This window comes from Pseudoliparis swirei, chromosome 7 (assembly GCF_029220125.1).
Source record: "Pseudoliparis swirei isolate HS2019 ecotype Mariana Trench chromosome 7, NWPU_hadal_v1, whole genome shotgun sequence".
Taxonomy (NCBI): domain Eukaryota; kingdom Metazoa; phylum Chordata; class Actinopteri; order Perciformes; family Liparidae; genus Pseudoliparis; species Pseudoliparis swirei.
Window position 1 is genome coordinate 22,366,166 of NC_079394.1, and position 11,553 is coordinate 22,377,718.

Consider the following 11,553-nt stretch of genomic DNA (forward strand, 5'->3'; position numbering starts at 1 on the left):
TAAGGAAATGTCAAAGTCAAAGTCATCTTTATTGTCACTCGGAAAGTACGTTTCTCTCTTGTCCAACATAAAGTGATTGTAGTAATAATAATAATAATAATAGTAATAAAGTAAATTAATAAAGTGCAAAACAGCTAACAACAACAACAAAGAACATTTAGACAACAAATAATTTTCCAAAAATTATAATTCAATTCAGTTTATTTGTATAGCCCAATTTCACAAATTACAAATTTGTCTCGGAGTGCTTTACAATCTGTACACATAGACATCCCTGCCCCAAAACCTCACATCGGATCAGGAAAAACTCCCAAATAACCCTTCAGGGGGGGAAATGGGAAGAAACCTTCAGGAGAGCAACAGAGGACGATCCCTCTCCAGGATGGACAGGTGCAATAGATGTAATGTGTACAGAAGGACAGATTTAGAGTTAAAATACATTCAATGAATATGACAGAGTGTATGAATAGTTCATAGTAGGCATATATTAAAATATAAATTAGGAACTATTAAAAAAAAATGTACATCTGTCTAGTAGCAGTCAGACATATGAGTCTAAAAGCGGAGGAGTAGGAGAGTGGGGAGAGAGTTCAGCTTCCTCACCGCCTCTGTAAAATATATACATTTATATATATATATGTAAACAACCAACAGAAGCCACCTCAGAAGCAGTTGCAGTGTTGCAATATGTTTGATTTATTGTACTATTATTACGTTATTATTATGATTGATTAGATTCTTTTGTAACTCATTCCAGAGAATGATTGTGTGTACACTTGGCTCCATGGTCGCGGGTCAGATCGTGGCTCTGGGATGTTATCCGTCGGCCCCGCCCAGTCGATTACGTCACCGCCATTACCTCCAAGGAGTCTCACTCTCACACCTGCGCTCCATTCTGGGACACGGCAGCACATTTCGTCCTGCCCACAAGTTTATTTCGACTCAATGTCCGTGTGAGGATAACTACTAAGCATGACCAAGCGCCCACTCTTCTTGGTAAGTGTCCTGTAAATGTTTTGCTTTTGATGACATTGAATTAATACAAAATTAAAAAGTTTTAAAAAGTAATAGATACAATGTCTGCTTCGCTCCGACAAAAACATTAGCGTACAACACTTCCTGAGAGTGACACGCAAGTCGGAAAAGTTTCCGTAGAGTCGTTATTTTTTTATATGCCAACTCTCAGCTGGTGTTTGTTTGGGAAGTAAAGTCCCGCGTGGCGGTGTTACGGTTTACGAAGCGACCGTGTTAACTTTGTCGTAGTTACAGACAGCTGTTGAAAAGAGGAAGATAACACGTAGCTGCCCTCGTTAACATCAAATTGTTTCATTTGTATTCTATATATTAAATATATGAGAGGGGTTGACACTTCATTACAAAATTAAACCAAGCAACATTCACGAGGGCACAGCTCCGTGAAAAGTCGCCAGTTAACAGGGTCGCCTGTTAAACCGTAACACCGGTTAAAGGTTTTTTTCTGTCGCATTAGAATACCGAATTAACCTCTCGTTTTGGGAGAATACGTGTGTGTCTCGCTACCAATTGTGTCCTCGCGGAATGTCACAGGTCTCCGTTAAAAGTGTCTCGGTCCGTCCGAGTCCAAGTGAGAAATTCCTCGTCGCCTCCAGAGAGTAACGCGCTCATTTCCCTCCAACACGACCAAACAAGTGTAAAGTGACCATCGTCGAGTGCACATTAATAATAAAAAATGTAGAATGAAAACAAAATAAATTATACCTGTAGTTGATTGGACGTCTTCCTGACGCGTTGCCCCCAATCTCCGCTTAAGAATGTGTGAATGTGAATCTCTCCTCGATATTTCCACATGTATATCTTCTAAATTCCAGGGTAAACTATAGTCTATGCATTGTATAGTAATCGTTCTTCAATTTGGCGAGACAGTAATCCACCATGTGGCTTTTATTTACGTGATATTTTAGCTTTTATATCCGGATTGCTTGGTGGCATAACCTGCTCCACGACCGGAAGTGAAAGTTTAAATGTCTTTTTTTGATTAGATTATATAGGCACGCCGATAAATAGCATGTCTACTTCAGATTAACGTTGTCTTATTTTCTTAGGTTACTGTCGCATTCAATTGTTTTGAATGGAGGTTTGTTTGATTTGTATTATTCTGTATTCATTGTTTTGGTTTTATGGACGATAAATTCTTTCAATTGTTGAATATGTTTTAATCTAATTTAAATGTAATTGTGAGGGGAGGAGGTGGGGCACGGCACGTCATGGCATGGCACGTGATTTTTATTAGTTGAATAACTGGGAAATAATGGGTGTGGACATAAACCACACCCATTATTGTTTGGTTCTTTTTTTCCACCTGGCCAGGTGTTGACTATATTTGGACATGATGCTTGTTTTCAGCTGAGAAGTGTTTGTCTTGTCAATTGTAAAAACGTTATCGGATCACATTCACATTACATCATTTTGGTTGATCTTCACAATATTGTATGGCATTTATTCGGCGTGTGTTTTAATCTCAAAAGATGTTGAAGCACGTTAAACATTAAGCTGAATGGGAACTCCCTTTTCCCATCCTGTCTGAAGCCAGGTGCATTTGATTGGCCGGCTACAGTCATAGGAGTTTCATCATCTCCATGAGACAATGACTCATATTTTGTGCTTTGAGCATTCTAACTTTTGATGAGTATTCCTTTTTAAACAAGCCACTTCCTGAGAGCAGAGCTGATGCGTAAAGCCCTCCAGACTGTCGTCACAGGACTAGACTGTGAAATCCACAGTGTGACTGAAACAGTCGGGAGAAAAATGTAGAATTGCTTCAAATAACGTGGTCATAAAATGGTTATGGCCGTCTCTAAAACATATCGGATATCTGAGCAAAACTCTAAAGATATTTTTAGTTTACGATACGACAGAGATGATGACATATTTAAATCTCTTATCACTTACTGTTGTGTGCCGGCGATGAGTCAATCAATTTAATTCAGTTTATTTCGTATAGCCCAAAATCACAAATTACAAATTTGCCTCAGAGGGCTATACAATCTGTACACGCAGGCACGTGCACAGATAGAGCCCTAGTGGTGCTCAAGCACCAGCCCCTTTGCCCTGGATGAGAAAAGTGCCCTTTTTGCTGGAGAAACATTTTTTGTATTCATCCGTATTTAAGAATAAAAGTTACTCTGTCATCAAGTCCCCCCCAAATGTGTTTTATCATCCGACGGGGCATTTATTTGAGTTCTTGTGAGAAGTTCGCCCCGATCCGCTCCGCGGCGCTCACGAGCCCCCCCCTCTCCCTCCCCCCGCCGCGCTCCTCCCTCCTCCACTTCCTCCTCCGCGCAGGTCTCCTCGCGCCACCAAACGGGTGCACCTCCTTCTCTGACCGGCAGCATTTTTTAAACTCTGTGATTTCAAAGCCTCGTCCAGCTGTTTACTGACGTTAGTTATGTTTAGAGAATAGAGAGAGGGAGAGAGAGAAGAGAAAGAAGAGAGAGAAAGGGAGAGAGAAGAGAGAGGAGAGGAGAGAGAGAAAAGAGAGAGAGAATTCTTATTCCGTTCTATTCAACAGGGGCTAGTCTAGGATTTGCGTGGCCAGACTGAACAAAAAATCATAAGGCCTCTCTTGTTCAGAGGTCCGGGCCAAATGTGGAGGCGGGCCGTATCCGGCCCGCGGGCCTTAGTTTGAGGACCACTGCTCTTGGCTGTTGATATCTATCAATATCGCTCATTTTGAAAATGACGTCAGAGGGCAATACGGATCTGTATCAGACCAGCGAGGAGGGCAATATGTGGCTGGCATGACGACCCATTAGCCAATCAGAACGCTTGTACTGTTGTTGCTATATAATAATTCATCTTTATTCATAAAGAAAATGTAAGCTAGTGGTCTGATGCTGCCAGAGGAAACGCAGGTCGAGGATGTATTGCATCATCAGAATTTTTTTTTAGCATTGGGTGCCCTTTTTTTGGGTTTGAGCACCTGCCCCCCAAAATGTCTGTGCACGTGCCTGTGTACACGTACGACATCCCTGTCGTAAAACATATCGTACATGTATACATGTTGACTCGTCCTTTTTCCCTCCCGAAGGTTCTTGCGTTATTGAGCCGGTGCCTCACGGATGCTTTTCCACAGCCCGGCCTCGGCTGCAGGGAAGACCTGGAGTATGCGAGCGGCAACGTCTGCTGTTTAAAATGTCGAGCTGGTAAGACACAGTTCTATTCACACATCCATCACTGCAGTTCAATCTTGATTGGTTATCAAAAAGGTGTTGTGTAGGTGTATAAAGATATTTTGGTGTGTGTGTGTTAGGTACACGTATGACATCAACCTGCACTAGAGAAGGAGAGCAGGGGAAGTGTGAGGAATGCGACGATGGGACATTTACAGAGCACGCCAACGACCATAAGTACTGCTTCAAGTGCACGCAGTGTCACTCAGGTAGTTCTCCTCCACTGCTTTAAACCATCGATTTGGAATGACTGTGGGGAGATAGAAAAGAAAAATCAATATTCAACCTTTTCAAAGTGCTTTGGGCCTAAACGGCAACTTAACAAGCTATTTTTTTGCGTCGCTTCTCAGATCAGGAAATCGCAAGTCCTTGTACTCACACTCAGGATGCTGAATGTCGGTGCAAACCGGGACGGTTCTGTGCCCCTGAACAAGCATGCGAGGTGTGCAGCAAGTGCTCAAGGTGAGTCGATACCTAGAACACGCCTCATTAACAAGCCCCGGTTAATTTAAGGTGCGTGATGGAAGATCGATCCTTTTTTCTTTTCTTTCTTTTTTATTATGTTGTGCCTTTCTCAATTAGAGACCCTTTCATTTTGAATTCCTTCATCTTTTGAATTCCTCTTTTTGTTGTTGCTTCCCTCCAAACTAGGTGTAAGACGGATGAAGAGCTCGTGAGGAACTGCACCTCCACCACCAACACGGAATGCAAGAAAACGCAGCCCACCGCTGGCTCTGCCTCAGCCTCAGGTACACGACTCGGCGGGCGCGAATGCCACCTGAAATATATTCAGTATGTGAAGCTGCAACACCAGAAAAGAAACTAAGCTTCACATAATAAGGTGCTAATGGTCTACAATTGTGCTTTAAAAAAAATATCATCAGCAATTGTCTGGCTGATTCCTGGAGTCCTGGTCGCTGTTCTGGTAATTGGCGGGATACTAATATTTGCTGTGTGGAGATATCGAAGGGCAACCGGTATGTACAAATTAAAAGATTTCTCAAAAATGGAAGAACAAACATAATGTGCAAATATTAGATTAAATACAAAGATATGTTTTACCATGTTTATTTGGTTGAGAAGAATAGGCTCTAGTTGTATTCCTGCACAGCCGCGATCAGCTTGAACAGAATGGAACAATGACGGCGTCAACGGGTGGTTTCAGGAAATTAAGACTGACCAAAGGAAATTACAGCATGGAGTATAACGGGACCCATTTTAATTTCTGACAGCTGAAGTTTGGTGCACCACGGAATTGCTTGTCCGTCTAATGCTAAAGAAACCATTTAATTTCCATTAGAGTAGGAAATGAAGAGCCGTCTTTGAGACAATGGCATACACTGAGACATCCGCTTATACATGTTATCTAAATTGTGTGTGTGTATATATATATATATATCAAATTGCTTCCACAATGGGTTAGGAAAGGTGAGCAGGCAATTATTATATATTTGGAGTCACAGAACTACTTCAAAAATGAATTCATCTTCATCAAGATATTTGCTAATTATATTGTGTTGATAAACTAGTCTCGCTGCCAGCTTGTATTTTTTCTTTGATTTCTTTCTTTTAGTCCGGAGCATTTATTCCAGACACTTTTTGCCATACTCCATAGCTTCCTTGCAGCCCAGCAAGTATTGGGGCATAGAGCTAGATTGACGTACCCTGTAACCAATCAGAAAGCTAGGATAAGCCGCCATGCTGTGAAGAACTGTGGGCGAGTCAGCGCCGTGGTTACGCGTTGCGTACTGGTTGGTTCGCATGAGAAGTGATGTCACTGCAGCATCTGTGTATTTGACACACTCTGGCTGTGCGCCATAAGTGTGTTAATAAGAATTATGGTACTGGACGTCTCGCGCTCGATGGAAATCAGGATACGATGGATTCAGTTTAACAATATTTAATGGCAAGTAGTTTAACAAACAGTTAAAGCTCATCAGCATACATATAAACATTAACTCTTCCTCTTTACATTTTATCATTACATAGTCAATACAGAAACCAGTGTATTTCCCTTATGCTTCATAATACAGTCATAATATTAGTGTTTCCTATTTATAATATCTTTCTATATGTATTAATTTACAGAATAAGACTTCCTCTTCCTCTGTGCAGAATCAAAATAAACCATTACAACCTAAGTGTCAAAGCAGTAAGAGCGCAGAAACCTGCTGAACTGGTCCGCAAACAACCATCAACGTCACACCTGGGTGTGAGGATACACAGCAGCACAGTACAGAACAACAGCCTGGCCTACATTATCATAATACTAATGACCTCCATGTGTCGTCATCATCTGGACCAAGCGCTAAACTGGACTACTCCCAGTCTCCAACGTTTGCCATGCTGTTGGTAAAATCCACCCAATCCAGCAAAGATTGGTGTGGGTTCAGGTTCCGGAGCCGCCAGAGGCGTTTTATGCCCTTTTTGTGATTCAGTGTTGATCTATCCATCACAACAAATTGAAGTCGCACGTAGGTGCCATCAAATAACTGCTTGATGGCTTTTGGAAAGCGTCATAATCCTCTCCCCACATCCTCCCTTCAGACACTCGGAGAAGTTCCCCCGACAGGCGGGAAGCTGGGAAGGTGAGTCACTTAAAATATGTTCACATATACTGTAGAAGTAATTAAAAACCAGCGCGGAGCAGTATTGTCCTCAGATGCCCTGGGTTGATTTTTATTAAGAGTGAAGATTAATACAGCAACCCGTACCTAATTTACTTTGTAAAAAGTGTTTACAAAGGAGCCTTTCTTCTTTTAAGCATGTTCCTCTCCCTCCCCAGCATGACCCCTGTCCCACCGATGACCGGAGCGGCGCGGAGACGCAGAGGCTGAGCTGTTTGAATGCGCCCTGGCTACTGGTGAGAGCCAAATCCTCGGCCGGCGCGCTGGACGAGTGCAAAGCGCTGCACGAGAGCCTCAGCAGCTCCGCCAGTAACTCCCAGCACAGCCTAACCGGCTTCCCCTCCTCCGCCTTCCCCGCACCTCCCCCCCGAGCCGTCCCCACGGCCCCCGTGCAGCCCGGCAGGAGGGTGAGAGCGACAACTCATTTCCACCTCTGTCTCCTTCCTCCTTTGTTTCTCGTGAGCAACTTATGCCAAGTAATGTATGGATGGATACACAAGTGTGTTGTATTACAATTTTTCATGGCTGTCTCCTTTTCTCTTTTTTTTGTGAACATGCTTTATACGTTTGTATTTCACTTTTGCAACCGATGAACGGAAGTGGCCATATTCTGAATGTGGAGGAGTGATGTAGAGACGTAGAGTTCTTTTCTCATAGACCTCAACACAACCAGAGGAGTCGCCCTGTGATGGTCAGTCGAGGGAATGCAGCAGCTTTCATTCACCTCAGTTTATTTTGTATCGCCCAATATCACAAATTTGCCTCAAAGTCCTTTACAATCTGTACACATAGACATCCCTGTCCCAGGACCTCACATCAGATCAGGGAAAACTCTCCAAGAATTGAAAAAAAACTATCGTGGGGAAAAAAGGGAAGAAACCTTCAGGAGAGCTTGTTTTCATCATTTTGATTATTGTTGGTTTTAGTGAGCACTTAAGATTAATTTAAATGACAACATTTTCCCTGTGGTGTTTGGAGTTGTGACTTGCTGCTGATTTATTTCCTTCATCGCCCACCCCTGTTGTGACACAGTTGCAGGTAACTGTCATTGTCGTGTTCAGAGTTTTTCCACATGAGTCACGATCCTCGTTGCACCGGTTAAAGATTAACTCATTTATTGGCTTTCATTTCTTTCCACTCCAACCTGAAACGCATCTTTGCATTTCTCAATACATATTTGATCAACACAATTATTTCCAATTCAAGCAAGTGAGCATGGGATATTTTTTTCCAGACATGCAAGGTAACTGAATAAGAGAATTCACTGCATTCCAATTACAATTCATGACTGACTCATGAAGAATTTCAGACTTTTATATTCATTAATGGATGGACTGGCGACCGGTCCAGGGTGTACACTGCTTTCGCCCAATGTCAGCTGGGATCGGCTCCAGAGCCCCGCGACCCAAATGAGGATAAGTGGTGTGGATAACGGAATGGAATATTCATTATTGTTTCTCTTTTGTCATCTAGGAGGATGTGGCCTTCCCCACACTTGTTGCTGTGAATGGTAACGTTCTCTTCTTTTCATTCCTTCTCTCAAACTTAAGACCTTTAATTACTCCACTGGTACACTTATTCAGGTGTACGTACTTGTGTAAAAGTCTATACTAAAGTTCATAATAAAAGAACTTGCTCCACCGGGGGACTACACAGCTGACGGAGGCGCTTTCAATGAAGGTATTCTATCTTTGCTTGCAGGTGAAGAGTCTCTGAGGAAATGCTTTGAGTATTTTGAGGAAATAGACTTGAACCAGCAGAACAGATTCTTCCGTCACCTCGGGATCGCCGACAACGTGATCAAAAGCAAAGATCACCTCCTCTATGAAGACAAGATCCATGATTTGCTTACAATTTGGGTGGAGAGAGTGGGCCGGGAGGCCACCCTGAACGACCTGCTGAGTGCACTGCTCGATTTGAACCAGAGGCGAACCGCGGAGGCCGTGAAGGAGAAAGCCCTCGCTGATCGTCATTACTACGTTGAGTGTTAACGAGAAGGGGGGGGAAACCCTCAGAAAGCACGTTGCTGACGGCCACTGCGCCATGCCACAATGGCTGGTGCAGCGTCGTATGTGACTGTTGCCCAAACTGCGTCTCACCACCGTGACCCTCAGTGGCATCCGCTGCTTGTGGGAGAAACCTTGTGCATCCTTAACCGATCGCACTGCGTTCCCAACTCAGTGTTCTTTTGGTGAGTAGTCCACCTATTCAACCAACAGTTTGCTCGTACACTTGCACATTCCATAGCTGAAGTCCCAAACTTCACTTGGCCCATGTTGCCGTGTAGAGCTCTGCTGTGGAAGTACACAGGCTCTTCAGTCGAACCCTGTCTGATTCTCCTGGTGCACCTTCCACACTCCGAAACCACAGCGTCTAAATGAGGCTGACTGACTGAAGTTTATTTATAAGCCAGTCTTTGGTGACAAAAATAGTGTTTGCAGTCTAATTCAGACACGAGCTCTATTGAGCCCAGATCTTAATACTGGTCTGATGTTTCAAATAGTCCATCAGACCTTATTTATGATTTTGTTCCTTTTTTAAGATGTTTTATTTATTCACTAAAAAAAATAACTCTGTCCTCAGGAATGAATGTCGTTAATGGCCGCTGTATTCAAGCGGCTATGAACAAAAAGCCTAAAGATCAATGAAATAACTCAAGTTCTGAAGGTGGATAATGGCTTTACAGCCTATCTATTGTGTATGTTGATTGAAAGTGTTGGTCAAGATTTAGTTTGACTTGGTTTACTTGCTCGAAGCACCTGATCAATATTGATCTGACTATGATTATCTAGGGTTACGCTTCTGCCTTAGTTCTGATCACAACATTGACTTCAAAAAGGTCAACAACCACAAGGTTCTACGGGGGGGGGGGGGTTGTGACACACTGCCAAAAAAAAGTGCCTTTCCAAAGTTCCTCGTCTGCCATTTTATAGAGAAGTTAGTCACAATGTTACATGTTCCCTCTCACTCAGGTTATATTTACATCATTGTGTTTTTTTATTTTTATTACAACTTTATCACTTTACAAAATGGGAAAAGTTGAACAGTTTGAATGTGTTTAGATAATAATGAACACTTCGTCATTCTCCTTTTTTTCCATTTTGGCTGAACTTTTTGTTGTCATATTCTTCCAACATGGTGGAAGTGGTTTGGTTTTGTGGGGAATTGACCCTTCGCTAATTCCAGCCAATCGCAGCATGAGTAGCATCGGCCAGCTCCCACCAGGGTCTGATTATTGTGAATTGTGGTGAGCCGCTGTGTAATAGAGATGCTCAATACCTGAAGTTCTAAGGAGATATAATCTTTCTTTTTTTTAAGTGTAGTTTGTTCCTCAATACCTGTGTAGCTAACATTAGCACATGCACTTCTTTGCTACATATGGTGCTGACGGTAAACTGATGTCTGCACATGATGCTCTTGCTTTTAATGATTGTAACAGTGAATAAAGACCTACCTGACTCTATGTATCGGTGTTCATTCATTTCATTGCCTTCTTTCTCAATTGTTAGTTTTTCTAATGTGGGTTTCTCTGTGTTTTTAAAGTCACAAACCTCTGAATTGTGGGTGATTTCCCCATCTGCAGAAATAGGGACTCTCCTAAAGTGTGCTTCAGGGGTTCGATTGCCTGCGAGAGGGCCCTAAAACAAGTAACCATGTGACAGTGGGAGAGGCCGGAACTCTCCGTCTGATTGGACGTTGGAATCGAGAGGCAGGAGCTAATACAGTGGAGCATTTCAGACCAGGACAGACGGTATTATAATGATAGTTTTCACGTTAAAGCATGAAACATGTAAGTAGAAACCCCAAATGAAAATGAGCATATATTTTCTTTTAAAAAAGAATTTAACCACACATATACTTCAGACATACACAGACAAACTTTAAGTTTGTATGTTTCCAAAAACATGCGGTGTAATCTGTCGGCAGATTTGAAGCTAATCTTTGAAGTAATTCCACATAAATCAAGCAGTTGTGAAACGGAGAGAAAACTAAATGTAACCTTATTCATGGAAGATGCTGTGACCTGTCATTACAAGAAATGTATTCCTTCAACTATGGCTGTTCTGAGTGTCCTGGTGAGGCATCATAGCCGGGCCCTCTGGCTGGTGACATTGAATGGATTGTTGCCATAATTAAAGTTATTTATCGCCCTGTGTTTATCCTGCTATGACGTTAAATCGAGCATAATCCAGTGTAGCGCTGCAGTATAATCTGTGTTTATACATGTGTGCTTTCCCTGGTGTCACATGTCAACATTTCTATCTTGGGGGTCGGGGGGGTAGCCACCCGAGACAGCAAAAGACCTGTCACACACAAAAGGCCAAGCTCTCAATTATGCATAACTTTGAGCCTCAATATAATTAAGATGGTAAATAGACTTGTACTTGCACAGCTCCTTTCTAGTTCTCCGACCACTCAAAGCTCTTTAACGCTCCATGTCTTTATTCACCCATTCATACGGTGCCCATCAGGACTAACCACATTGGTGGGCTCAGCTTTTGGGAGCAATTTGGGGTTAAGTGTCTTGCCCAAGGACACATCGACATGGACCGGTGATCAAACCGCCGATCCTCAGCCCCACTAAGATGATTCATAAAAATGTTTAAATCGTGCTGAATCCGTCATAATAAAACCTTTTGCCGAATGAATCTCGGCCCGATTGCCAAAACTGAGGAGTACCTGCCCACCTGGACGTCACCAATGGATGACCAGAAGGT

General features: G+C 42.7%; 1 protein-coding gene across 1 annotated transcript; it reads left to right on the plus strand.

The window, feature by feature from the left end:
- The first annotated feature begins 890 nt into the window (after positions 1-890).
- On the plus strand, positions 891-10,298 carry LOC130196354 (tumor necrosis factor receptor superfamily member 10B-like). The gene is made up of 10 exons (XM_056418390.1): positions 891-996; positions 4,067-4,181; positions 4,289-4,417; positions 4,559-4,670; positions 4,860-4,957; positions 5,093-5,185; positions 6,756-6,796; positions 6,994-7,242; positions 8,309-8,345; positions 8,537-10,298. Exons 1-10 carry the CDS (start codon positions 973-975, stop codon positions 8,824-8,826), a joined length of 1,188 nt encoding a protein of 395 aa, XP_056274365.1. The 5' UTR covers positions 891-972; the 3' UTR covers positions 8,827-10,298.
- Positions 10,299-11,553: the final 1,255 nt, after the last annotated feature.